At 53.6% G+C, this 27588-nt stretch overlaps 2 protein-coding genes across 3 annotated transcripts; one reads left to right on the forward strand and one right to left on the reverse strand.

Annotated features, from left to right (window-relative positions):
• Positions 1 to 224: 224 nt before the first annotated feature.
• On the reverse strand, positions 225 to 8847 carry Ddx49 (DEAD-box helicase 49). Its single transcript, XM_027932508.2, has 13 exons — positions 8654 to 8847; positions 6914 to 7037; positions 6010 to 6095; positions 5803 to 5924; positions 5262 to 5449; positions 5026 to 5166; positions 3947 to 4022; positions 3604 to 3680; positions 3330 to 3427; positions 2229 to 2303; positions 968 to 1056; positions 809 to 880; positions 225 to 723 (listed from the first exon to the last, which is right to left on the reverse strand). Exons 1-13 carry the CDS (start codon positions 8766 to 8768, stop codon positions 535 to 537), a joined length of 1452 nt encoding a protein of 483 aa, XP_027788309.2. The 5' UTR covers positions 8769 to 8847; the 3' UTR covers positions 225 to 534.
• A 234-nt stretch (positions 8848 to 9081) lies between these two features.
• Positions 9082 to 25751, forward strand: Cope (COPI coat complex subunit epsilon). Of its 2 annotated transcripts, none has more exons than XM_071600890.1 (10): positions 9082 to 9261; positions 15577 to 15639; positions 17279 to 17379; positions 18714 to 18866; positions 20868 to 20921; positions 21824 to 21905; positions 23077 to 23193; positions 24115 to 24183; positions 25148 to 25222; positions 25538 to 25751. In XM_071600890.1, exons 1-10 carry the CDS (start codon positions 9136 to 9138, stop codon positions 25583 to 25585), a joined length of 888 nt encoding a protein of 295 aa, XP_071456991.1. In that variant the 5' UTR covers positions 9082 to 9135; the 3' UTR covers positions 25586 to 25751. The 2 variants fall into 2 exon arrangements, with proteins under 2 accessions (XP_071456991.1, XP_071456988.1); XM_071600887.1 differs by having other exon boundaries at positions 9084 to 9261; positions 23038 to 23193.
• Positions 25752 to 27588: the final 1837 nt, after the last annotated feature.

Genomic DNA, 27588 nt, shown 5'->3' on the forward strand with positions numbered 1-27588 from the left:
ACCAAAATCTCCTGGCTAGATTTGAAATGGTGCAGTTGCTAAGCCCATGTGCTCAGTTAGCAAACTGAGGACCAAAGAAGGGGCTTCACAGACCCAAGGTCAAGTGTCTGGAATGGCTGGGCCTGCCGGAGGGGTTGAAGAACTGGGGTAGGTGCAACAAGTTTTGAGAGAGGCAGGCAGAAGCATCCCATCTGTCCTGCCCTCATTTCTAAGTCAGGCTGAGAAAAGCTGAAAGACCCATTTATTGAGTGCCACCTATCCACAGAATGCTGTGCCCGGGGGCACCTGTGCCACAGTGCGGAGTTTGTGGAGCAGGGTTCCGCCTCAGTCAGTGTTCCTTCCTCCTCTGCAGCCTGACTCCTGGCCAGGGCCCTGGGAAAGGGCCAGCTGGGGCTTCCGGACAAAGGAGTGGGGACTGCATGATGTAGGTGTCCATGGCTTCCACTGAGGGGCACTGGAAAGGCTTGAGGGGAGTCCCTCAGACCCTCAGCTCAATATGCAGTCCCAGACTGGACAGGAGGGGCCATGGTGAACTCAGGCCGGGCCCTGGGTCGGTGCTGGGGCTGTGTGGGACCCAGGCTGGGCCCGGGGTGGACGTCCCCTGCGGCCAGCCCTGCTGGCCTTCTGTTGCTGGAGTGTGTGTTCCACCTTCTCCTTGAAGCGCCGGTTCTTCTGCTTGATCTTGGCCAGCTCCGCCTTGCGCTTCGCCTCCAGGTCAGGGTCCTGGCATGGGGAGGACCAGCAAGTGGCTGAGCTGGATGTCCCCCACCTGGGGACCCTCGTCACCACCTGCCAGCCTGGCACTCACCTTCCCCTCCAGGATCAGTTGCTTCCGCTTGTTGATCTCCTTCTTTTCATCAAAGTGGGCCGCCTCCAGTTTCTAGTGGGGGGGGGAGAGATGGTCACAGCTTCCGTCTTGAAGGGGACAGCCAGGCCTGAAGTGCAGGCAGCCCCACCCGACACTCACGATCTCACACTCCCTCCGCACGACGTTGACCTGTGTGAGGATCTGCAGCACCTTGGCCTCCTCCACCGACAGTTCCTCCAGCTGCTTCTCTGTGGGGACAGCGGACAGGGAGGTAGTGAGTTCCCTGGGAGAAGGGGCACACAAGCTACCCAGGGTTGTGTCAGGTACAGACACAACAGATACTGGTGTCAGCAACACTATGACCTGGAATACAGTGGCCCTCTGTATGTCACATTCTGCATCTGCAGATCCAACCAGTTGTGGGTGGAAAATATTCAGAAAAAAGAAAACTGCACAGACAACTTCTTTCTGTGGTGCTGGTGATGAAGCCCAGGGCCGTGCACATGCTCAGCAAGCGCTCTACCACTGGGCTACACCCCCAGCCCAGACTATTCCTTGTCTTTAGTCCCTAAATAATACAGGCCAACAACCACTTCCACAGCAACCGCATTGCACTAAGTACTCCAGGTCACCTAGTGACAACATGAAGTCTGCGGGAGTAAGGGTGGTGACCCCTAGGGCAGGCTAGGACAACTGAACTGCGTGTACCAGGTGGGGAGGGTCTAGCAAACACTGCACCACTTTCTAGACGGGACTGGAGCATCTGTGCATTCTGGTATCCATGGGGGTCCAGGAACTAAACCTCTCCCACAGAAACCAAGGGACAATTGGATTCATTTCTTGGACACAATGTCCTTTCAAGTCAAAGATGGGTGTGACAGTAGACATCTACAGGATCGCTGAGATCTAGTAGTTCATGGCTGGTCTGGGCAACATGGGATCTCACAGGGAGCTCAGGCTGTATGTCAGATATTAGCCCTGATGTTCCTCAGCCTGGATCTCTACACTCTGGGCAACATGGGATCTCACTACAAATTAAAAAAAAAAAAAAAAAAAAAAAGTGAAGGCTTCTGACTTTGAGGACGGTGTGCACAGCACCTGGAGACGCTGCAGCCAGTGGTTCTGCTCAGGCCACGGTAAACCACAGCGAGGGGCTCAGCAGGCCCAGGCCTGCCACAGTGGGTGGTCCCTGGTCTCAGGGACCATCTCCACACTCCGCTCTGAGAAACTAAAGTCCACTCCCACTAGACATGGTGTCAGCAGACAACGGTCCTGTGGGGAGCTTCTTTTGACAATGGCAAAAGCAACATGTGGGCTGCTCACAGGGGGACGCACAGGTGACCTGCTCTGGAAGCAGCCTGCAGGGGTAGATGGGGCAGACAGTGCCACCCAAAGGTGCCCGAGTCCCTGCCCCACTCACTGATTTGTTCCTCAATGGCGTGTACCAGGTGGATGTCATATTGTGTCACCAGCGTGATGGCCTGTCCCTGCCGCCCTGTGGGGACATACCTCGGTTATAGGACGAGGAACCAACAAAGGCAGGTCCTGACGGCCAGACACCTCTGGGCTCCCCTTGCAAGGTGCAGAATAAGGGCTCCGTGGGGAAAGGACCAGCTCAGAGCACGGGGGCTCGCCCTGTGCTGGGCCTGTGTAGAGGGTGGGACTGTCCTAGGGGAGCCTCCAGACACCGGAGAGAGGTGGTTCTCCTGCCAGCCTGGCCTTACATGAGGGCAGGTGACATGGCTGCCAGGGAACTCAGGCTGTTATGTCAGATATTAGCCCTGAGGAGCCTCAGCCTGGATCTCTACACTCCAGTTTCTGCTTCCAGTATCTAGGATGGTGACTAGAGCTGAACTGGTGGCTGGTAAGGTCCATCACCCTCACAACAGCCTGAAACAGGCACCACCGTTCTCGTTACCCACCATCTGATGAGACAGTGGGACCCAAGCAGTGGATGCAACCTGCTCCAGGCCACAGGTCACCCCAGGAATCCTACCCCAGCTCCAGGAGTGAGAATCTCATGAACACGGTGCCCCTCCAGGACAGGGCTGGGAGGCAGACACTGGGTGTCTCCTTGGCCCTTCAGCCAGGGTCACTCGGGAGGGCTGACCTTAGAGACCAGACCTTGAGGGCAGCGTCCTACCTGCCAGGGCTCTCCATCTACTTGCTACTGGGTCCCAAACGGTAGCCCTGACATGAAAGGGCCCTTGAGTGAGGCCACACAAATGGCAGGGACTAAGGCAGTATGTACCTTTGCTGGTGCCTTTTTTTTTTTTTTTTTTGTGGTGGTGGGTTAGAATCCAGACCTCACGTCTGCAAGGCAAGAGCTCTACCACCAAGTCACGCCCAGAACCTGCCTTTGCTTTTGAAGATGGCTCTAACCTACTGCCTCTGACCCGTGGGCTCTAGCTCACCTACATCCCACTAGCATACGATTTTGGCTCCTCGGCATCTGGGGCGGCTAGGGGGACGGTGTCCATAGGCTGCCCACCTTGTCTGCTAACCCTGCCCACCTGCTCACCTGCACGGGCTGTCCGTCCGACTCGGTGGATGTAGATCTTGGGAAGTCCAGGGGTGTTGTGGTTGATGACCACCTGCACTGTGGGGATGTCCAGGCCCCTGTAGGCACAGGCCAGTCACACCCACCGTCCCAAGTGGGGAAACTGAGGCTTAAACCCCTGACAGGGTTACTCATGACCAAGACTAGGCTCCCTGTCCCTCCTTGGGGCCTTGGCTGCCACTGGAGAGGAAATACCCTGGGCAGGGGGTGAAGCATGGACCTGGGTGCTACTCACCGAGAAGCCACATCTGTGGCAATCAGGATCCGGTATATGCTGGATTTGAACTTCGCCAGAGCAGCAAAACGTTCTTTCTACACAGTGTTGGGGAGAAATTTGTGAGTGGGTTGGGGAGGGCTTGTATGTGAGGACCAGCGACAGGGTAGAAACCAGGTCAGCTCCTACCCTCAGGGGGCTCACAGCCAGTAAGGGTGGTGACCCCTACTGAACAATGGGAGAGACATGAGGCCAGGGAAAGAAGGCAGCAGGAAGTGGGTTCTGGGCAGAGAGCATGGGCAAAGGCTGGAGGCTGGAGGTGTCCTGGGGCTGGGCAGGGAGGTGCAGCCACTGAGTCCCGCACCTGTTTCATCATGGAGTGTAGAGCCACTGTGGGGAAGCTGAACTTTCGCAGCATCATACACAGGATTTGGCAGGTCCTGGTGGGAAAGATGTGACTGTCAGCTCCTCCTGCTCTGGGTCCTGGGACGGTGATCCCGCCCCAACCCACCCAGAGACACCAAGCAAGGTAACCCTGTGCCACTCAGAAATGAGAAAAAATACAGGGGCCTAGAGATCCCGCCTGCCTGCCAGACTCTCTGCTGACCCTTCCCTGGGCCTGAAGTGATAACTGGCCTGGAGAGTTAGGGGTGCGGCTCACGGCAGAGTCCATACCTCGGACTGCACACACGCACACACACACTGTGCCCTGGGACTGCTGCTCATTTCTGAACAAGCGGACTCCTGTTCTTTCGGTAAGGACCACAAGGGCTGGGAAACTAGAAACTGAGCCACTGTCACAGAAGGGCATAGACTCCCCAAGGGGAGCTGATAGAGGGTAACAGCTAAAAGATGGATGGAAAGAAACCACTGGTGTCTGGGCTGGTGTAGCTCAGAGGTGGTGCCCATGCTTATCCACGGGGGCCTGAGCTCAGTCTCTAGCACTTGCCGACCTCACAGAAAGTGATCTCATCCCGTGAGCTGCTGGGTACTGCTGTGCCCAACGGTCACTCTGTATCCAAACTTTTCTCTTGGGAGCCAGTTCATCTGGACTGTTCTGAGTCCTGTTCTTCTAGCCCACGCTGGAATAGCCCACAGCCTCTTGATCATGCTCCAAATAGCTCAAAGGAGGAGCCAGTGTGAAGTGCCCATAAGAGACTATGCCGGCACATTAGGTAGGCCTCAGTTAACTGTCACAGCTTCCCATCAGAGGGTCTGGAAGCCTAGTGACACTCTCGGCCATAACAACTAGGCTGCTGAGATAGCTCTGCAGGGTTTCCTGAGCCTTCCATCCAAGATGGGGCTGAGCCCCTCTCCCAAAAAACCTCCGGTCTGAGCTAAGGCAGGGAGAGACCAGCCTGGCTGTGTGCCCCAAGCCTGTGACTCTGGGCCACCTCTAAGGAAGGGCTGTGGCAGGGAGGCAGGCCTCGCCCCGACACTCACTTGCATGTGTTGGTGAAGATGATGATGGACCAGTCCTCATGCTCGTCCTGGAAGGTCTGGATCAGGTGCACCAGGTATGCATCCTTGACCTTCTCAGGCACCAGCAGGTAGCGCTGGTCTAGCTGCTCCACAGTGCGCACCCTGGGGACAGAGGCCACCAGTTTCCCCTTCTGTCCAATGGGGCTGCTGCCCGCCTGCCTCCAACCTCGCCTGCCCAACAGTGGCCACGGACTCACGGGGCCTGTGCCTCCCAGAAGAAGGGCTGGTTGGTGGCGAGGCCTTGCAACTCCTTGAGCGTGTCTGTCAGCGTGGCGCTGAAGAGCAGAGTCTGCCTGCGGGCGGGTACGGCTGCCAGGATGGTTTCCAGGTCCACCGTGAAGTCGGTGCAGCCCTGCTCCAACAGCCGGTCTGCCTCGTCCATCACCTGCAGTGTCCGTGGGGCAGGAGGTGGAAATGGGGTCCAGGTGCTGGCTGTGGCCCCAGGCCTGTCCTTCCTGTCCTTCCCCAGCCTGCCTCTCCCGAGGTGTGGACACAAGCTCTGAGGCTCTCTCCTCTAGGCCTCAGCACGAGGGCACCTCCTCAGTCAGATCTTGCCCTCCTCATCCTCACTAGTACTGGCTTCTCTCTTTTTGGTCCCTGAGTGGCCTTGTCACTATTTCTAGCACTTTACTAAACGATCCATGTGACCCTCGTTTCCCAGATAGATGGAACAGTGCTCCTGACTCCATCCCATGCCCAGAGGATCCAAAATCAGTGAGCACAGCTGGGGCAGCTCACCAAGAAGCGAATTTTCTTTATGTGGAAGGTGTTAGAGCTGCGGAGGTGGTCAGCCAGGCGTCCTGGAGTGGCAATGACCACATGTGGTTTCCGAGAGAGTTCCAGTGCCTGGGTCACCATGTCTGGGGGTGGAGGGTGATAGGTGAGGCTGGGCAGAAGATCTGTAGCTGTGGGGCTCCCATGCCCAGAACCCACCAGCCCCAGTACCCATGCCACCGACGATGATGCAGTCTTTCAGACCCAGGGGCTTCCCCAGCACCCGGAACTGCTCTGCAATCTGGTAGGCCAGCTCCCTGTGGGCAGGAAGGGGCCAGACTGGGTCAGGCAGTTCTGTGCCTCTCATTCCCAACACCGTCCCCAGAATTCCTCCCTGAGCCCCTGGCTTCCTGTCTCTCCCTCTACTGTTTATACACAAAGGCTCTGAGGCTGAGTACTAGAGCCTGTTGTGGGCTCATCCCAGAACATCCCATGATGATCCCCCTGCCAGTCCAACCTAAAATGGCTTTGGCATCTCCCCCTCCGCAAAACTTACACCTTCTCCTGTGTCCTTTTCTCAGTAATGTTGGCCAACACTACTCAGTTGCCCAGTCAGAGACCCAACCAGTAGCCTCCTCTCCTCTGGGCCAGTCAGTCTTCAGGGCCTATGTCTGCCAGCCCTTGCTCTGCTCAGGCCTTTTCCTGAGCAGAAAAGGCCACTTCCTGGCCTCTTTCCTTGCTCATTCCTGTTTACACACCCTCAGAATCAATTCTAACCCCCTGCTTAACATTTAAGGCTTTCTCAAGCTGGTTCTAACACGCCCAGCTCCTAGAACCCTTTGTGCTCCCTGTTTCTCTCATACTTCTGCATGCAGGGCCCTCTGCCTAGGATGCTTTTCTATTCATTTAGCTGTATTGATTGCGGGCAGCTCCCATTTGGCCAGTACTTGCCCTGGTCAAGCTCTATGCTGAGAACTTTTCATAAACTCCTGGTTTATAAAACCTGTTCTGTTGAATTCTGTAGCACTCATAATTTTTGTCCCATGGGCAAAGTGCAGCTCAGAGAAGTAAAGGCACTTGTCCAAGAGAACACAGGTGGTTAACTCACATGCAAGGGGCTTGTTGGGAGGCTCACCTGGTGGGTGTCAGGACAAGGCAGAAAATGCCATAAGGATCCTCAGACAGCTTCTGCAAGATGGGCAAGACAAATGCTGCCGTCTTGCCACTTCCTGTCTTGGCACAACCTAAGCAGTCCCGACCTGCACAGAGGGCAAAGCAATATAAACACACTCCAGGTGAACACAGCTAGTCCCTTGGGCACATCTGGCATAGTCCAGAAGGGCTAATGTATGTTTGGTCATTTATTTAACAGGGCTAGGGATTGAACCCAGGGCCTTGTGCATGCCAATCAAGTGCTCTACCACTGAGTCCCCCCAACAATGGCTAACACTTAATGATCAGTCTCTCTGCACCCACTATGCCTTTTCCACTAGGCAACTGACAAATCTTAGCGAAGAGAGACTGCTATTGTCGCTATCTAATAGAAGAGGAAACTGAATCTCAGAGCCTTACCCAGGACATACAACTGGTAAGTAGCAGGCTTAACCGGAACCTATATCCCACTGGCCCAAGATGGTGAAGATGTTGCTGACCACCACATAACTGACTCTTTTCTGAAGTATCCGAGGTTGAGAAGCCCAGAATTCCCCTCCTTGAACTGCATCCTATATTCCCCATTGATTCATTTATATTTGTTTACTTAATCTCTCAATTTGTCACATCTTAGGTTTCCTGTGACCTCTCCTTTTTTTTTTTTAAATATTTATTAATATTTATTTTTTTTTAGTTCTCGGCGGACACAACATCCTTGTTTGTATGTGGTGCTGAGGATCGAACCCGGGCCGCACGCATGCCAGGCAAGCGCGCTACCGCTTGAGCCACATCCCCAGCCCCCTCTCCTTTTTTAAAACAAGTTATCTTTAAAAAATATTTTTAGTTGTAGATGGACACAATACTTTATTTTTTATGTGGTGCTTAGGATTTAACACAGTGCCTCACATGTGCTAGGCAAGTGCTCTACCACTGAGCTACAATCCCAGCCCCCTCCTTTTTTGAGATGGGGGTCTATGGTCCCCTGGCTGGCACTGAATTTGCAATCCTCTTGATTTGGACTCTACAGTTATTGGGACTGGGTTTATAGACATATGACACTGTGAACAGCAGCCTGTGAATATCACTTTAATGGAAAAACTAAGTTGGCGGTAGCGCACGCCTGTAATCCCAGAGGCTCAGAAGGCTGAGGCAGGAGAATCACGAGTTCAAAGCCAGCCTCAGCAACTTAGCGAGGCCCTAAGAAACTCAGAGAGACCCTGTCTCAAAAAAAAAAAAAAAAAAAAAAAAAAAAAAGTTAGGTCACAGGGCTGGGGTTGTGGAATAGCGCCCGCCTAGCATGTGCAATGCGCTGGGTGCCATCCTCAGCACCACATAAAAATAAATAAATAAAATGAAGGTACTGTATCCAACTACAACTAAAGAAAAAAAAAAATTTGAGTCAGAAGATCGAGAAGAGTAGTCACAGGACCAGGGAGTTTCACTTGCAAAGTGAAAATAGTGCCACCTCTGCCACATTTTCATAGTATTACAATCAGTTGTTCATCAGCCTTTCCCGTGCTAGGTTAAGAAAGTTTCAGAAGCGACATCACTTGTGTGCGTACACAGCGAGTCGGTGGAGCACGCTAAACGTCAACACTGCCCAGCATGCCTCTGGAATCAGATTCATCCTAACACCTCGCTTCGTGCGACCTGCCTGGGCAAAGAAGAGAAAGGTGGAGAAAAGAGAGGAGACGACTTCGAGGGAAGCTACCGGGCCACTTACCCTCCAGAATGGCGGGAATACAACCGAGCTGCACGGGAGTGGGCTGCTTCAAACCTAGCTGCCGACATTGTTCCACGAGCCACGATGACAACCCAAGCTCCGCGAAGCCGGCCATCCCAGTTGCCAGCCTTATGGCCTGTGTGATCCGCACTTCCGGCGGGCGTATATGACGTCAAGAATATCCCTTCCCATTATTGGTTCTGCTTCCTTCATGGTTCCACCCTCCTATTAACTAGGCCAATCCCAGCCTCGACCGCATCTTAATCAGGTTTCCCGGAATCCCAGACTCTCTCAGAATCAAACGAAACTACAACTCCCGAGATGCCTGGCGAGAAGCGCTTGCGTCCCCCGCCCCCTTACTTCCGTTTAAGAGCCTTATATTGGCTCATTCAACTGACACATTTCCCATGGTGCCCCATTGCGGGGCCCTGCTTCCGGCCGACGTGTCTCTCCGGAAGTGAGGCGGGTGAGAGGACCCCGATATGGCACCTCCGGTCCCCGGCCCGGCCTCAGGCGGCTCTGGAGAAGTGGACGAGTTGTTCGACGTGAAGAACGCCTTCTATATCGGCAGCTACCAGCAGTGTATCAACGAGGCACAGCGGGTGAAGGTGCGGATGTGCCGGGACGGGGGGACGCTAGAGGTGGAGGCGGCTTCCTGGTGGCCTGGAGCAGTTTTGCCAACAAAACCCAAAGCAGTAACTTTGCGTGTTATTGCTCACTCCTAGAGCGCTCTCTTCGCCTTGAAGGCACCTGAGTAAGGGGGAGTTAACAGTCCTTCTGATTTGTCGAGCTATACCCTCACTACCCGTGAAGGAGCGAGTTTTGCTTATCTCACACTTGACGACACCAAATTCTCAGAGTGGGAAATGACTTTCCCGATGTTACTCTACCCGTCCAGCCTGGTTATTTCTCCCAAAGCTCTCTCAATTTTCATTCATTCCTCCTTGAGCATTTGCATGGATCAGGCACTGTATTCCTACTGGATTCAGAGGGAGGCAAAAAAGACAAAATTCCCAGCTCGATTGGAACGTAAGCCTAGCAATAGCAACAGAGACAGTGAACGATGGAATGGTTATGGAGAATGTTGGCAATGAGCTTGGGTGTTTGATGGCAAACCCAGCCAGAAAGGATTGTAACAAGAGAATGAGCAGCAGGGAATGTTTCTTGCAGGATCTTTTAAAGAGGGATGTGGATGTTACTGTCACTTTGAAGGTGAACTGTTGGAGAATGTGTAACTGCAGTGAACATAACATCACAGCCTAATGTTTTGACTGTAGTATGTCTGGTTGTATAGTTCAGTGGTAGAGTGCTTGTCTAGCATGTATGAGGCTCTGGGTTTCATCCCCAGCACAGAAAAAAAAAAAAAATGGGGCTCTCGGGGGTATCTCAGTGCATGATTGCTATGTGTGAGGCCTTGAACTCAACCTCCAACATAAAAAATAAAAAAGATATAAGCCAGTGTAGCAGAAATGGAATGAATGAGGGGGAAGACAGAGAATGGGGTGGACAGGGCCTTCAGGGCCCTGTAGGGGTTTGGATTCTGAGAGGTAAATGTCTTTACTAGTACATGCAAAAGGTTGGGAGGAGTTTGACGCTGAAGTAGAGAAGACTGGATTTCTGTGTTCCATGCCTCTGGCAATGTATCCAATTACCCTGAACATTGTCTGTATGATTGGGGATAAAACCTGGAAAAGGCCAAGCACAGTGGTACACACCTATAGCGCCATTCACTTGGGAGGCTGGGGCAGAAGGATTACTTGAGCCTAGGAGTTTCAGATCAGCCTGGGCAACACGTGAGACTCTGTCTCAAAAACAAAACAAACAAAAAACTTCACACTGACTTCAGGAAGCTGTTAGGGTTTGTTGAAGCAACATTTGCATGGTTGTATTTTATTTTGCCATAGTGACAAATTATAATCATCCCTCAGTATCCACAGGGAATTGTGGATTCAGGACACCTAGCCTCCACAGACACCAAAATTTTAGAATGCTCAAGTTCCTTTTATAAAATGGTGTAGTGCTTCCATAGAATCTATGCATATTCTCCTCTGACTTTCAATCATCTCTAGATGACCTACAATTGAAATTACATTGTAAATGCTATGGAAATAGTTGTTGTATTACTTAGGGAGTAATGAAAAGGGAAAAAAGTCTGTACATGGTTCATACAGGTGCAGTTTTTAAAAAATATTTTTGGTCTGCAGTTGGATAGCAGAAGTGACTGTGCCACAAATGCTGTTGAAGATAGAACATATTTATTAATCTCACAGTTTGTGGGGGTCAGAAGACAACTAGGCTCTGACCAGGCTAAAATCAGGTTGTTGCCAGGGCTGTCTCCTTCCTGGAGATTCTGGGAAAGAATCCACTTCCAATTCAAGCAGACGACCGCCTGTTGGCTAGGGGCCACCCTAAGCTCCTAGAAGCCTCTCTTCAGTCCTCAGCTTCTCATATGGCCCCTCCATCACAGCCATTCATGGGGCATTGAATCCTTTTAACTCAATCTCTTGGATTTCCCCTCCTGTTGTTCCTCCTCTGTTTTCTGTTATAGGATTGTGTGACTAGACTGGGCCCACCCAGATAACCTAGCATAGTCTCCTCATTTTAGGGTCTTTAACCTTAATCACATCTGCGAAGTCCCTTTTCCATATAATAGAAGCTATTCTTAGACTCAGGGACAGTGGGAGACTTCCTCCAATCACCCACAACTTGTGTGTGCCTCCCTTCTGGGTACTACCAACTAAGAAGAGCCAGCCAGACCTAGGCTCAAGATTTCAACTCCAGGCACTGCAGCTCTCTGAGCCTCAGTTTCCCCTTCTGTCAAGTAGGAATGATGACACCTAGCTCAGTAGGGTTGTTGTGAGAGTGAGCATTATGCTCACATTTTGCCTTCCAACTTCTGCCAGAATTCTGTTCTGTTTGAATTTTCTTGTGTCAGAACACTGAAATTTTTTTAAATATATTTTTGTTGTAAATGGACACAATACCTTTATTTATGTACTTATGTATTTATTTATTTATTTACGTGGTGTTGAGAATTGAACCCAGGGCCTCACACATGCTAGGTAGGTTCTCTATCACCGAGCCACAACTCCAGCTCAGAACCCTGAAACTTCTGAGAACCAGTGTGATCTGCTTTATGTAGACAGTGACTGTAGATGTAGACAGATACCAGACTGATGGACACTCTGGCTGAACCCAAGACCTATGCCCTCTCCTTAGCAGTGTGGTCACCAAACAGATATTCTCCCTGATCCATCCAGATGAATGGGAGTATTCTCCCCTTCAAGCCATTTGATGTGATTTCATTCTGGTCCACAAGCCACCTCAACTCTGTCAGATGTGTCCTGAGTTGAACCATGTTCCCCCAAAGATATGTCTACCTGCAACACATAAATGTGGCTTATTTGAAAAAAGGGTCCTTGAGGATGTAATTACTTGAAGGGATCCCTAGGTGAGATCCTCCAGGATTTAGGATGGAACCTAATTCCAATACCAAGTGGCCTCCTATAAGAAAAAAGGGAAATTAGAGACAGAAAAGACTGAGACAGAGATTGGCGCAACACAGCCACAAGCCAAGGACTGTCACAAGCCACCAGAAGTAAGGTGGGGGGGAGGGGGGCGGGAGAGCAAAGGATTTTCCTCTAGAGCGCCACCTTGTGACTACTTGGTTTTAGACTTCTAGCCTCCAGAACTGTAAGAGAATAAATTGTTATTGTTTTAAGCCACCCAGACACCAGACAATGGCCCCAGCAATCTCAAGTAGGCCAGTAGGCCACTTAAGGTGACCCCAGGTAGAATACCTGTTAAGTCTTTGCCCTCTTGTTGATTGTAGCACTTATCACCTTTCATGATATTTCCCCATCTGTCAGTCATTTATCAAGTGTCCACAAGATGGCAGGCACCACCTAGGTACACACAAACCAACCTTGGAGTTCCTGGTCTACTGTGTTCAGGTGACTCAGGGCCACACAGACAGTGAAAAGGGACACCATCCCTTGAGATTTCTGGCTGCAGAGCCCCCACCCTATCACAAGCCTCCCCACATAGCACCCTGATCCCTCAACCCTGGCTGCACCTCTGAGCCATATGGGAGGGGCCAAGGTGAGCCACCCCAGGGGCAGAGTTGTCCTTGGTGGACAGGGACCTCCTGACTTTGTAGGTTTCTAAGCTCCCAGCTGACTAATGAGAAGTTGGGGTTGATGATCAGAGGGCTGACCTGATGGGATGCCTCAGAGTCCCCGGTGCTCCTGAGCCAGGCTGTCTGAGCCCTCCCGGGGGGTCTCAGTCAGTGGGTGAGAATGGGCCTGAGACTGCTCTTCTGTCTCACTCCTGGTCCTGCTGCTGCCAAGTACAGGGACTGGACTAAGACCCTCCTGTGCCCCCTCAGGCAAGCCTCCTGACAACTCAGCCTCAGGTGTTAGCACTCCAGTTTACTGGGAGGGCCTGCCTCAAGGGGGGACTGCAGCCTCAGGGTGTCATGGTTGCTCAGCTTGGGTTTCAGGCAAGCCCCCAGCGCAGGTTCACCAGTTCCTAGAACATTTCTACCTGACAGGCCTTGGGGCAGGGGGTTTGTCTGACCACATCACTCACCCTGTGCCTTTGCAGGAAGAGCACTAGGTCTGCAGTCTGTTTTTAGCAGAGCCTCTCTAGTTCACACCCCAAACCGAAGGTTCCCAGAGGTAGCTTCAGACAGAGCAGATGCTTGCAGGTGACAGTCTGCTGGGTGGCAGACTGCCAGGTATGGTGGTGAGCCTGGACTGCCTTGGGTTGGTAGCTAGGACTGTGCTTGTATGACTGGCCATTTCCCTCAGGTGCAGGGGTGAGTGGCACCATGGACCTGCCCCTGTAAAGCATAAGCCCTGGCTCACTGGTAGCCCCAGGTGAGAGGTACCCAAGAAGCACTTGTTCAGAAAGGCCATCCTGTTTCCATGTATCTTGGGATCTCCTTGACGATTTGCAACATGGTCTCTGCCCAAGTTCCAATGACTGGCTTTCCTTTCCTTGCTCTGGCTGGCCCGGCCCCGCCCATTGGTTTGGATCCCCCAGGTAACGGGCAGGTGAATGAATCTCTTACAGGGAACAGGCCAGAGTTGGCTCCCGCTCCTCTGCAGCAAATGATCGTGTCTGTGCCTGTCCATCTGCCACATTCCTTTTACCTGATGTATCATATTTCCACAATAGGGACTCATTGGGATTTATTTAATTATACCTCTTATTTGCAGGGCATTTAGGTCACGTCAGGCTTCATGCTGGGGTGGGCGTGTCAGCAAACATCTTGCCCTGACCTCACTTCATTCAAAGCTGACTCCTTTCTGCTCTCACTTTCCCACCTCAGAGAGATGCAGGCTTCACCTCCAGTTTCCATGGGATCAGTGAAACATGAATGTTGAGGAAGATTATGAAGGTTCCAGAACTACCGCAATCCTTTGGTTCTAGAAGCTTGATCACTCATGGTCCTGAGTCTGCATATCTCTTCCTATTCCCACACTAATGACTGTGAGGTCTTCTTGGGAGCCTTCATGGTTCTGCAGGGCTGGTGGCACACTACCTGTTTTGCACATGGGGAAGCTGAGGCCAAAGGATGGCCTCTGATCTTGGATTATCCCATCTCATAGTGTCACACCATGTCTTCATGTCGAAGCTACTAAGAGCTGATGTTTATCTCTTTGTTTCTTACTGAAGTTGGTTTGTCCCCAGGCTGGTTGTCCTTGGTAGTGTCCGCTTCTGAGGGTCATTTGAGAGCTACTTATTTAGTAGACTCCACATTCTAAATTATGGTTAGTTGTCTAGCCTGGCCACTAGGGCCTCAGCAGAAGTTGCTAGGATTCTCGGTGACACCGACCCGAGTCTGACCGGGTCAGGGTTCCACTGTCCTGCAATAAGGACACAGTTGCTGTCCACATGCCTCCCTCAGGCAGGGGAGAAGGAATAGGGCCAGGGAGCTTAGAATCTGTGGTTCTTGGGTTCTTGGCTTCAGGAGGACAGAGCAGTCCTGGCATTCCCCCACCGATGGGGTGCCAGGTCCTTGTCCCTGTGTTCTGACAGCTGACAGACCAGCTCACAGTGTAGTTCCCAGGCCCCCTGGTTTGCAGGCTGTTTGTAGGCTTGGTAACTTCAGGACCAAGATCTGCTTTCACTGCACTTACTTCTCCCAGCCCCCAGGTGGCCTGTGCCAGTGTCCCCAAGTCATGGGCTGAGCTGCACTATGCCCTCCTGCTCCAGGCACTACAGGGCTTTCCAGGAAATCAGCCAGCACTCAGAAGCCCCATCCACAATTATTCTCTTGAAAAAGGATCCCCTGCCTCCCTGCCTGACCGGGCTCATGGGGCTTCCTCATGGTCCTGAAATGCATGTTGCCAGAGTCACCTCACACCCTGTTCCTGACTGCATGCCGTGGCTGAGCTGAGGCACGTGGTCTGTGCTCCCCAGGGTCTTGCTGGCCAGTGGAGGCAGATCCCTGCACTGGGCATCCAAGCCAAGCCCTCTTAGAAAAATCTTCTCACTGGGGACAGGGTAGGTCATCTAAGTGTAGCAGATATGTTTATTGTTTTTAAGAAATGTCTTCAAATAAAGTAGAACAGGAACAAGGCAGTAAGAGGTCAGAAGTATGGTCTCTGCCTTGGTTCCCTGTTGTGTGTTTAGAATAGGGACTGCTCTTGTGTTCAACAAGGGTGACAGTCAAGCCTCCTTTCTAAGGTGGTATTGAGATGGAACAAGATCAAGCACTCTCCACCCTGCATGCCCTCAGCACCCTGCATGACACTGTAGGTCACAGGCAACTGAGGTCTAAGGCTGGGACTCAAACCTTGGACCCTTCTGTGGCGGCTGCCCACTCCTTCCTCAAGGGCCCATCAGTCCTGTGACCCTGTGCAGGCTGTTCTGTGCCTTGACCTCTTTGTCTTGACCTGCCTCTGTTCCTACAGCTGACAAATCCAGAGAGGGATGTGGAAAGGGATGTCTTCCTGTACAGAGCATACCTTGCTCAGGTGAGTATGGGCCCAGGACTGGGACATGAGCTTTGGGACAGGATAGTAACCCACAGAGTGCCAGGGCAGGGGTTTGGGCAGGAAGGTGCCCTAGGTGGTAGGACGGGTAGGCATAGCAGAGATGCAGCCTGCAGGGCCCCCCAGCCAGTCATTGTGCCTCCATTATACACCTGTGTAACCGAGGCCCTAGACAGGCAGGTCAGGGCACCTATGTCGCCATTAATAGACATTTTCCTCCAAAATATAATTAATAGGTTCTATTTTTTTTATTACAGTTTTAGGTTTATAAAATAACTGAGCAAATTGTAGTTATATAGTTCTATATGTTCCTTCTCCTTCTCTCTCTCTCTCTCTCTCTCTATCTCTCTCTCTCTCTCTCTCTCTTCCTTTTCCTTGGAAGTACTAGGGATTGCTATCCCAGCCCCCCCCTTTTTTTTCCATTTTGAGATGGGGCTCTCACTAAGTTGCTGAGGCTGGCCTTGAACTTTAGAGGCAGGCTCCTACCTCAGCCTCCTGAATATGGGTATTATAGGCATGGGCTGGTCACATTTTTTTTTTTTTTTTTTAATTTTATTTCTTACAGTGCTGGGAATTGAGCCCAAGATCTCATGCATGCTAGGCAAGTGCTCAACCACTGAGCCACACTCCTAGCCCTGTGGGTGTGTTTGTTGGTACACTAATTTGGCACATTATTAATTGGAGTTATTACCCAGAGTCCACAGTTGACACCAGGCACTAGGCTTTTTAAATGCAGGGTACCCTGATAATACAATAGCCATGTATTCTTATGTTCAGAAAATAATCCTAGCTGGGCATGGTGGCAGCAACAACTCAGGAGCCTGAAGCAGGAGGGTCACTTTACCCCAGGAGTTTAGGGCTAGACTGGGCCACATAGTGAGACCCTGTCTTAAAGAGAAAAAATAAATAAATAGCAGCTGGATACAGGGACATACCCTGTAATCCTAGCTACTCAGGAGACCAAGGCAAGAGGATTACGAGTTCAAGGCCAGCCTGGGCAATTTAGCAAGATCATGTCTCAAAATGAAAAATAGAAAGGGCTGGAGGTGTAACTCATCTTAGAGTACGCTGGGTTCAATCGCCAGTACTAGGGGGGAAAAAAGTAGCACATGGGTGTATAAAATGGAAATCATCTGGAAGGGAACGCAGTGAGGGGCAGGTCTTCTGACTCCATGAGTGACCACCAGCATCCGTCGGTGTCAGCAGGAAGACCTGCCTGAGGTGGGCTTGGTGGGATGCATTGCTTTATAGAAGCACATGCCCAGGCCTAGTCCCTCCCTGGTGCTGCCTTGCCCCAGGTGACATGCCCACTTCCATATGTCTTCTCATCAATAGGGGTGGACAGCTGGGAAGGGAAAGTGGCCTTTCAGAGTCTCCAGCTAGAACAGTGGGCAGCATGGGTAACAGATGAGGGCATATCTAACTGCCCACTGCCTGTGACAGGTGACACCTTACTGGCTTCTGTAGTGCACTCTGGGGAGAGTGGCAAAGGGCGGGCAGGGTAAAGGCTTCCTGTCTGGAGGCACCACCAGGACAACGCTTGGAGCTGGGCTGAGGACATAGGAATCCTTAATGGTGGGCAGGTAGAGCTGACACAACTGACCGATTGTTTTAACTACAGAGGAAGTATGGCGTGGTCCTGGATGAGATCAAGCCCTCCTCAGCCCCTGAGCTCCAGGCCGTGCGCATGTTTGCTGAATACCTTGCCAGTGAGAGCAGCAGGTGAGGCCCAAACACGCTGGGGGCCCTGGGCCTTGGGATCTCTCCAAGAGATCCCTCTGGTGTCCCTCTAACAGGGTATCCCTCCTTCTCGCCCCCTCACCTCCTGATGCCTCAGTTTCTCTCACTTGCATGATAAGGGGGTAGCAAGGGACACTGCTGCAAAGGACCTTTGGCGGGGGCTAGGGATGTCACTCAGTGTAAAGCACGTGCTTAGTATGCACGACGCCCTGGGTTCCATCCCCAGCATCATAAAAGGCGGGGCTGGGAGTTGGAGATTGCAGAAATCATATGTGTGTCTCAGGGCTGTGAGGCACTCTCTGAACCCACAGCTAAAAATGACAGTTAATGGCCAGGCATGGTGGTGCACACCTGTAAACCCACCAACGCAGGAGGCTGAGGCTGGAGGATTGTGAGTTCCAAGCCAGTCTCAGCAAAAGGGAGGCACTAAGCAACTCAGTGAGACCCTGCCTCTAAATTTTTTTAAAAAATATTTATTTATTTATGTATCTTTAGCTTTAGGTGGATACATTAGTTTGTTTTTATGTGGTGCCGAGAATTGAACCCAGTGCCTCATGGGTGCTAGGCGAGCACTCTACCACTGAGCCACTACCCCAGCCCCTGCCTCTAAATTAAAAAGTGCAAAATAGGCTGGAGATTTGTCTCAGTGGTCTAGTGCCCCTCAGTTCAATCCTTGGTACCAAAAAAAAAAACAGTTATTGTCTAGCCCTTGGCATTGCCAAGAGCACCTGCCCTGAGACCACAGGGGCAGTAGGGAATTGGGAGCTTCTGTCTTGTCTTCTGATCTGGCTGTCTTCCAAAGCACAGGAAGAGGGCACCCACCTGCCCAGCCAGAGACCAGACCCGCCTGTTCAGCACAGCCTAGCAGGTCTCAGGCAGTTCCTGAGCCCAGGGTGGCGGGGACATCACAACTCCTAGCACTGAGGACCAGGGGAACTTGGGAGCCTGACGGTTCCTTCTGCTACTTTCTGGGCAGAGCTGGACTGTCCCTCTCCCATTCCACAGCCTCCCCGCACTAGTCCCACTGCTTACAGCCTCAGTTTCCCATCTGTCTGAAGGTCGAGAAGTGCTTTATGGGAAGATAACAAGGTTGGCGCACAGGTGTCAAGTGCCTGTGCCCACTGGGGCATGTCGGGGCTGCTTGGTGCTCTAGAGACAGCTGGGGCCATTCTGCCACCTGCTGCTGTGCACCTCTAGGGGCCTGGCTCACCTTTCCTGGGCCTGTCTGTACCTGTTAAATGGCAGCACTCAGGGTCATGCCAGGTGTGAAGGTACTGCTTGCCTAGCCTTGGGCCCTGAGCAGCCTTGTCTTGCAGGGACTCTATTGTGGCTGAGCTGGACCGGGAGATGAGCAGGAGTGTGGACGTGACCAATACCACCTTCCTGCTGATGGCTGCCTCAGTGTACTTCCATGACCAGAACCCAGATGCAGCCCTGCGCACCCTGCACCAGGGGGACAGCCTGGAATGGTGAGCTGCTGCTGTGCCCCAGGGGACTTTTGTCTTTTTCTTTCTTCCTTTGTGGGTTTGTTTCTCTGTCTCTCTCTCTCTTTCTTTTTTTGAGGCAATGTCTTCCTGTGTTGCCTGGGCTGGCCTTGAACTCCTAGGTTCAAAAGTACCACCTCAGCCTCCCAAGTAGCTGGGACTCTAGCTGTGCGCCATCATGCTCAGCCAAGGGGACCAAGTCTGTTTTCTGCTGCTGTAACAGAACACCACAGACCTGGGAATTTATGGAGAGTGGAGTCATATTTGGCTGACGGTTCCAGAGGCTAGGAAGTCTAAGAGTATGACTTGAGCATCTGGCAAAGGCCTTTGTGCTGTGACATAATGTGGTGGAAGGGGAAGGTGAGAGAGGATGGTGGGTAACATCCAATTGTTAAGACACAGCAGCGATAGTTCACCCACTACTGTGATCAGCCATTCTTCAGGGCCGAGCTATTGACACCTAATCGCTTCTTAAGGGTTCCACCTCTCAAGACTGTCACAGTGGCAAATAAGTTTTGGCATGAGCTTGAGAGGGGACATTCAAGCCATAGCAGGATGGCACAGGGGCACTGAGTGACCCTCTACAACTCCAGGCGGCATAGGGCCCCACTGGCTACTGTTGTGGGAAAAGTGACTGGGGCGGCTCAGCACAGCAGTCCCTGGCCTCCCGTCAGCCTGCAGCTCCCATTCTCGGGCCAGGAGACATTTTCATCTGCATGGCTGGCCTGGCACTCCAAGGACACAGCGCTGGAGGCTGAAAACCCTCTGTTCCCAAGGGCAGAGCAGAAAGCACCTTTGTCTCTCCTCTCGGCTTCTGTCCCTCCACCCCCATGCAGCCTTCGACTCTGTCCTGGGCCCTGATCCAGGTCTCTTATGCCATTCTGGCCCCACAGACTGGCCAGCCAGCCTTCCTTCAGCACGCTGTGGGCTGGGGCCACTCTCTGCCCCAGGGGGCCTTTCTGGGCCTGCATTGTATCCAGGTCATGGTCATCCCTCCCAATGAGAAGAGCTGTCTTATCTCTTCACAGCACCTTGCTTCCCTCCGTTGATCAGTCGTGGCTGGCTGTGTCTACTCACGTCACATCACTGTCCAGCAAGGGGCTGGGGGTATGGGTACAGCTCAGTGGTAGGGCACTTGCCAAGCATGCGCAGAGCCCTGGGTTCCATCCCGGCACCAAAAAGGAAAGGAAAAAAGAAAGAAATAGGGCTAGGGATAGTGGCAACTTGGGAGGCTAAGGCAGGAAGACAGCAAGTTCAAGGCCAGCCTGGCCTCTTCAGTAAGATTTGTCTTGAAGTAAAGAATAAAAAGGGTTGAGATAGAGCTCTCAGAGGTAGAGCAACCTGGGGTTCAACCCTCAGTACTGGGGGAAATGAAAGAAGGAAATAGAAAGGAAAGAAGGGAAGAAACAGGAATGGAACGGGGGACTGATGAGTGACCTGTCATCTGCTGGTCTGGTGCTGGCTCCTGTCAGGTGGGAAAACACAGGGACAGGCAGCCACATGAGTAACTGGTGGTCTAAGCTGGCGGGGGTGGGGCTGAGAGGGAAACTGGGCAGAGGGGAACAGAGGGCTTAAGGGGTGTGTGGGGTGTGGGGTTCAGATGCCTCCTTAGAAACAGGAGTGGGCATGTGTCCCTCCGCTGCGGGGCCTCATCCTGGGCCACAGTGCTGGGTGGTGTCAGGAAGCCTGGAGCAGGTGTTCCACCCATGGGCCTGAACAGTGCAGCTCCATCTACAGGGGGACAGCAAGAGGGCCATGCGCCTGGAGCTTCTCCCTGCAGACCTTGTGGGACATCCTGGCCTGAGCAAGCTTGGCAGTGAAGTGGAAGAGCCAGGGTGTCCCCCTTTGCAAGATGGGGCTGGTGGACCAAGATCTTTTAGAGGAAATAGGAATGTTCTAGAAGGTGGTGCCACATGGAGTGAGCCCCTGGTGGGGGTCTGCAGTGCTTCTGGGGCTGTCTGCTGACCTCACCTGCCCTGTCCACAGCATGGCCATGACAGTACAGATTCTGCTGAAGCTGGACCGCCTGGACCTTGCCCGGTGAGTCCCCTACCTGTTTGACTGGTCTCATGGCCACAGCTCAGCCATGTACCAGAGCCTCTGTTACTCAATTGTTTCTAGTTGTTTTTTCCGTTGCACTGAAGCAACCTGCCATCCTTTATCCAACACTTCCCTGCAGTCATTGCCAGAAACACGAGCATTACTTACTGCCCATGTCTGTTTCCCTCTGGGCGGTTGGTGGTGGGGCCTGACCTTCAGGGTAGGGGTGGGCTTTGTGGAGAGAGTAGAGGAGGCTGAGCCACGGTGCCCGCTTGCATAGCCCCTCTGGGTCCTCTCCTCACTCAGATCCTGGAAGCAGCAGAGTCAGAGGCTGTGGGGAGCGTTTAGGGCCCCCCCCCCTTGCTACATTTTGCAAGGCTCTTGCTTAAGAATTGTCCTCAGGGGCTATAGCTCGATGGCAGAGCGTTTGCCTTGCATGCATGAGGCACTGGGTTCGATCCTCAGCACCACATAAAAATAAAGGCATTCTGTCCATCTACAACTACAAAAAAATTTTTTAAAAAAGTTTTCAGGTTTCAGGCGTGGCTCAGTGGGAGAGCACTTGCCTGGCATGTGCATGGTCTGGATTTCATCCCCAGCACTAAAAGAGAAAAGGAAAGAAAACTTGTTGTCACTCTGCCTCTGTCACCGCTTCCTGAGCTCTGTCCCCCAGGGAGAGGGAGTGCATCTCCTGAGCCCTTCCTCCTGCGGGCACTCTTAAGGGGCAGCAGGCAGGGCCTAGCCTGCCCTTCTGGGCATGTCGTGAGGCAGGAACTGTTGAGGGACAGTGGGCTGTTGAGTGGGCTGGTGCTCAGGCTCTGGGGACCCGTGAACAGGAATAAGGGGGAGCACCAGGTGGGCCTCTTGGCACTCAGTGCCCTCTGTCCTCCCCCTGCCCCTAGGAAGGAGCTGAAGAGAATGCAGGACCTGGATGAGGATGCCACCCTCACCCAGCTGGCTACTGCCTGGGTCAACCTGGCTGTGGTGAGCCTCTTGACCTTGCAGAGTCTCGGGGGGGGGGGGGTGGAGATTGACGCCCTGCTTCCGCCTGCTGCCACGGGGACCTCACTCCTATGGACTCATCCGCTCCTGGCTCATGTCCTATCTTGACCCCATCTCAGGTCTCCTGAATCCAAGCCATGGGGACAGAGCCAGAATGAATAGAGGGTCTGGGGGTCCAGAACCACAGGCAGCTTCACAACTGTCCTCTTCCCAGGTCCCCTTAGGGTTTGTGGGGCTCACTCAGCTTTGTTTGTCAGACTCCTGGAACCGGGCTGGACAGGGTCTTAGTGAGGCAGTGTTCCCACCAAAGCTATGGAGGTGTCCTCAGCCCGGAGCTACCCGCTGCCCCACCCTCCTGGCAACAGCACCTTTTCTGGAACTTGGCTTCCTTTCTGAGTCACTCTTTTGTCTGGGCCTTCCGAGTGTACCCGCTGCCTCTGCTTCTCTGGGGACCAAAGCTCCATGCCCAGGGACTTCTAATGTCCATCCAGTTGAGTGGTACAAACTCCAACACAGCTTTCTGATAGTTTTGTTTATTTTGAATTTTTTATTATCTTTTGACATGGGCTTTCACTGTATTGCCCAGGCTGACCTTGAACTCCTGGGCTCCAGAGATGCTTCTGCCTCAGCCTCCGGGTAGCTGGCACTGCAAGCACCATTGCCATGCTCAGCTTAGATGTGCATTCTTTTCACAGCTCACGTTGGTCTCAGGCCCTCCTTGCACGTGTCACACTGTATTGTTAGCAAGGGGACAGGTCAAGGCTGCTGGCCATAAAGCAGATATTACCTCTGATGAGCCCTGACCTAGTGGTCCCAGCACAGTCCCAGGTGCTGCCTCCCCATGCACTGAATCCCCTGGAAGCCTCATTCCCCCCTCTGTAAACTGAGTGCTCAGGGAGCCAGGTGTCACGTGAGGCATGGTGTGACCAGTGCCCCAGATCTTGTCAGCAGGCTCCTGGCCACACAGGGTCTCTGCCAGGAGGGGATGGCAGGGCCATGAGCCAACCTTGCCACATTTGTCTCTGCAAAATGCCACAGTCTGGGCTATGTGGGGAGTAGATAGGGGCCAGGTTGGGCAGCAGGGTGACAGGCAGTGATGTCATTGTACCCTCAGGGTGGCGAGAAGCTACAGGATGCCTACTACATCTTCCAGGAACTAGCAGACAAGTGCTCGTCCACCCTGCTTCTGCTCAATGGACAGGCGGCCTGCCACATGGCCCAGGGCCGGTGGGAGGCTGCCGAGGGCGTACTGCAGGAGGCACTGGACAAGGTAGGCACTCTTCCAGGAGGAACTGAATTGGGCATGGCAGTGACCTTCACTTGTGGCCCCACGAGTATTCTGATGCCCATCAGCTGCCTAAGACCTAAATCAGGGGATTGCAAATGAAAATCCCAGTTCAGGCTTCTCTTGAAAATAGGAGGATCCAGGCAGCTTGGGCCGTAGTTGGCCTGAGCTGAGCAGACACATGCTGTCCTCGGTGTCACCTCAGCTCCCTGATTTGGAGCTTTCAGGTGCGACTCCTCATCTGATTCTGACCTGGAATTGAGGAGCTGCCCACCAGCAGTGATCCGGAGAAGAGTGGGCAGGTGGGAGGTGTCCCTGGGTCTGCCCTTGTCTGAAAGGAGGGAGTGCTGCCTGCCCCGTGGCTGCAGAGTCTCCTGGAGGCCTTCTGTTGTTATAGTCAGCAAGGGCGTCGGGTGGGTTTGTTACTGGGGAGCATCTTCAGCTAATGGAGACAAACACTGATAGGAGCCTTGCTCCCCATTCTGTTCTGTGAGGGGCTGTTTTCATCATTTGCAGAGTGGAAACAGGCTGTGGGGCCTGGCCTTGGTGACTTTGAGATTGGTGTGGTTAATGTGCCCCTCTGGACAATCAGGGCCACTATGTCCCAGGCTGGCCTCCACATGAGAAAACTGAAGTCTGGAGAAGACCTAGCTGGCATGGGGTGTCAGGAAGGCATAGGCCACCAGCCCCTGGCACTGTGTCATCCCTGAGGTCCCACCTTATAGAATGATGGGAGGGGGACTTTGGACTAGCAACTGGCCCCACCTTTTAGGAATAAACTTGTGTGGGTCAGTGCCCACTCCTGAGCAGTGGAGGGCATTATCCCACCTGAGATAGGGGGCAAGTAGACAAGCTCAGGGTGTCCTGGAGTTGCTGACCTTTCCTACCCCACATCTGTTTTTCCAGGACAGTGGCCATCCAGAGACACTGGTCAACCTCATTGTCCTGTCACAACACCTGGGCAAGCCCCCTGAGGTAGGCCCCCCTTCACCTCCTCACCAGCCCAGCCCACAGCCAGGTGCAGGGGTCCCAATCCCTGCAGAGCTGATCCAGGGTGTGGTTAGGGGCTCAAGTCAGCCTGAGGTTAGGGCAGAAACCCGCTGTCCACCAAAAGGCCCCAGGATCAGTGGTGTGTGTGTCCTCTGGGCAAGATGGTGGGCCAGTGGGTCCTTAGGGTCCACTAGATGGGTGGACTCAGGGCTGCCGGAGTGGGGCTGACTGGACTGGGACCCCAGCTGGTGCCCCTTCAGGGTGAGTGGGCACAGGACAGAGAAGACCCAGGAGGGTGACTATTGAGCCCACCTCACTTGAGGCGAAAAGTGAGGCCATGCGATGATCATTCACTGGTGCCTGAGAAAGGCTCCTCAGGCAGGAGCAGGGCATAGGTGGTGTGGGGAGAGAGAGTCCCGAGATGCTCTGGAACCCAGTCTCAGGGAGACAAGGACACTCCCCAGCCCCGGGCAGTTGGGTGGAGGCTGGGCTGAGGCTGAGAGCAGGCTCTGCTTGAGGTCCAGGTTCTAGTCCCCAGGCCTCGGGTGAGCCTTGGTACAAAGTATGCCCAGAGCAAGTTCACCCCCCCCTCAGATGGCCATCTCCCTCATGTCTCTGTCCCATCCCTCCTGGCCATGGCCTGGCCACTGTCCTCCTAGGGCCTTTTCTGGCCCGCTGCCCTGAACCCTGTGGTGCAACCAACCCCGTGCAGAGTGGCTCCGTGCCAGGCACTGTTCCAGGGTGTTCTCTACTCCCTGCCTGAGGCTCCTCCGTCATCAGCCCAATCCAGGATGGGGTGAGGAGCCCCCAGGGGGACGGAGGAACACGGGGCAGGAGCAGCCCACTCCTTTCTGGGGTGGGGGGGACCCCACCCCACCCTCTCTACCCTTAGGTCCAAGCTGCCTTGGGATCCCCATTTTTGGCTAATCTGGCCCCACTTCCCCCTCAGGTGACCAATCGCTACCTGTCACAGCTGAAGGATGCCCACAGGTCTCACCCCTTCATCAGGGAGTATCAGGCCAAGGTGAGCAGAGGCCTGTCCTAGGCTCCCAGCCTAGCTGGGCCGGCTGGCCTCATGTGTGCCTGCGTGGGCTCTCGCAGGTTCCCTCCCCGCCATTCCCTCCCCCTCCTCCCCTTCCTCCCCTTCCTCCCCCTCCTCCCCCTCCTCCCCCTCCTCCCCCTCCTCCCCCTCCTCCCCTTCCTCCCCCTCCTCTCTCCCCTCCCCCTCCTTCCCCTCTCCCCCTCCTCCCTCTCCTCCTTCTCCTCCTCCTCCTCTCCTCCTCTCCACCCTCCCTCTCCTCCCACCTTGATGCAGCTCCTTCTTTCCTTCCTGTTGAAGGAGAATGACTTTGACCGCCTGGTGCTGCAATACGCTCCCAGTGCCTGAGTACAGTCCCAGACTCAAGTCCTGGACATGGAGACAGCAATACCAGGGACCCTACTGCCCGCCGGCTGGCACCTGCTCCCCACTCATCCCATCCTTGGGCTGGAGGTCTGGCCCCTGCATCCCTTATCTGCCAATAAATGTCTTTACTCTGGGGTGTCCCCACCCAGTGCAGTGCTCTGGTCACTTTGGTGGGAGAGGGTAGGAACCAAGGCTCGGAAGGTAGGGTCCCGGGCCTCTGTCAACCGCTCTGCAAATGGAAGTGTCTGTCTGCGTGGAGTCCATCGCCCCACTGCTTACATGCCACAGGTCCCGCACTCCTGAGCTGCAGCTTGTGGAGCCCAGTCCCTCCCTGTGGCCCTCATGCCACAGCCTCAGTTGGTATTCAGGGGAACAGACACAGGTCCATCATGCAGTTGTCATGGAGGGTGTTGAGATTCAAACCCAGGATCGTCTGTCGGTCCGGAGGTGCGGGCAGGAGCAAGCCCAAAGCACCCAGGCCTCTGCCCAGCAAAGCAGGGAGGATCCCAGGCCTCTGTTCCTCACCATTGCCCTGTGCTGAATTGAGACTTGGCAGTGGTCGGGGCCCTTGGGCCCTGGGACACCATAGTGGGCAGGTACCAAGATTCCGCCCCTCCCAGACAGAAATCTGTAGAGAGCCAGACACTAAAGGGGAGGTGGGTGGCAGGGCTGGGGGTGGGAGAGAGGAATGGCTGGAAGAGCCACTCAGGTGAGGTCGCCAATGAGCTGTGCCCATCCAAATAAGCAGCTTCCAGGCCAGGTTCTGGGACATGAGCATCCATGGCCCAGACACACCTGTGTGGGAGCCCAGAGTCCTCTCCGGATTGTCATGGTGAGCTGGATGGGACAATGTGCCCTTGGCCACTGGCCAGTGTCTGGCTTTGGCCTCAGCTTATCTCCTGTGGAGGAGATACGACACTTGGGTCCAGGCCTTGGGGGTGGCCACCTGAAAGAACCCAGTCCTTGGTTGCCAGAATATGACAACAGATGACACCCATCCCCCAGCTCCTTCCTGCCCAGCTGGGGAGGGAGGTGGCAGAAAGGCCTTCCCTGGGCAGTGGCATCAGGATCCTGTTCCCAGTATGCCTTCTGAGGGAGGAGGCCTGTCCTCTTGAGGCAGAGAAGGGACACCGGTGTCATGAATGACCCTCAGCGGCCCTTGTTCTCTGCTGTCGGTGCCAGGAGCCACTTTCCATCCCTGCCTGCACCCACCCGTGGGTGGCCTCCTGACTGGACACACCCAAAAGAAACCTGAGGCTGAGCTGGGGCTGGTGGGCAGGCAGCACTTCTCCCATTACTGATGGGTACCATAGTGACCAGATAGTGCTCAGTGGGAGGTGGATAGAGGAAGAGGGGAAGGTCCAGGGCTGCCCCACAGGCCAGGTCAGACCTGGGGAGCACACCCAGCCAGGCCTGAGCCCCCTTCCCCACCTCAGAGGCTTCCATGTTAGTGACCTTTCAGGCCTCTGCTGGCCCTGAATTGACCAGGCCAGGCCTCCTGCCACCCACTACGCATAACACCTGCTGGGCTTGTCACCTCCCCTACCCACATTCATGAGTAGGATGGGGCTGAAGTTGTGGTTCAGTAGCACAGCACTTGCTCACACGGGTGAGGCACTGGGTTCAACCCTCAGCATTACATAAAAACAAGTAATAAATTCTGTTTGTTTGTTTGTTTTCTGAGATGGAATCTCACACATGTAATCCCAGTGGTTGTGGAGGCAGAGACAGGAGGATCGTGAGTTCAAAGCCAGCCTCAGCAAAAGCAAGGCACTAAGCAACTCAGTGAGACCCTGTTTCTAAATAAAATAGTAAATAGGGCTGGGAATGGGGCCCGGTGGTCAAGTGCCCCTGAGTTCAATTCCTGGTACCCCCCGAAATTATTTTTAAATATCCTCTTTAAAAAAAAAAAAGGATGAGTAAGATGAACAATGGGGTAGTGACAAGAAGACTGAGGAGAGGTGCACTGAGTAGGTGACATCTGA

Source organism: Marmota flaviventris, chromosome 1, assembly GCF_047511675.1.
Source record: "Marmota flaviventris isolate mMarFla1 chromosome 1, mMarFla1.hap1, whole genome shotgun sequence".
Classification (NCBI taxonomy): Eukaryota; Metazoa; Chordata; class Mammalia; order Rodentia; family Sciuridae; genus Marmota; species Marmota flaviventris.

Excerpts from the sequence above, each read along its gene's own strand:
- Ddx49 (XM_027932508.2), bottom strand. The coding sequence starts at position 8,768 with ATGGCCGGCTTCGCGGAGCTTGGGTTGTCATCGTGGCTCGTGGAACAA. Across the intron at positions 2,304-3,329 it reads CGGACGGACAGCCCGTGCAG|GGCGGCAGGGACAGGCCATC; the intron begins GTGAGCAGGTGG and ends ATGTCCCCACAG. Across the intron at positions 881-967 it reads TGCGGAGGGAGTGTGAGATC|AAACTGGAGGCGGCCCACTT; the intron begins GTGAGTGTCGGG and ends CCCCCCCACTAG.
- Cope (XM_071600887.1), top strand. The coding sequence starts at position 9,136 with ATGGCACCTCCGGTCCCCGGCCCGGCCTCAGGCGGCTCTGGAGAAGTG. Across the intron at positions 9,262-15,576 it reads ACGAGGCACAGCGGGTGAAG|CTGACAAATCCAGAGAGGGA; the intron begins GTGCGGATGTGC and ends CTGTTCCTACAG. Across the intron at positions 23,194-24,114 it reads TGCAGGAGGCACTGGACAAG|GACAGTGGCCATCCAGAGAC; the intron begins GTAGGCACTCTT and ends CTGTTTTTCCAG.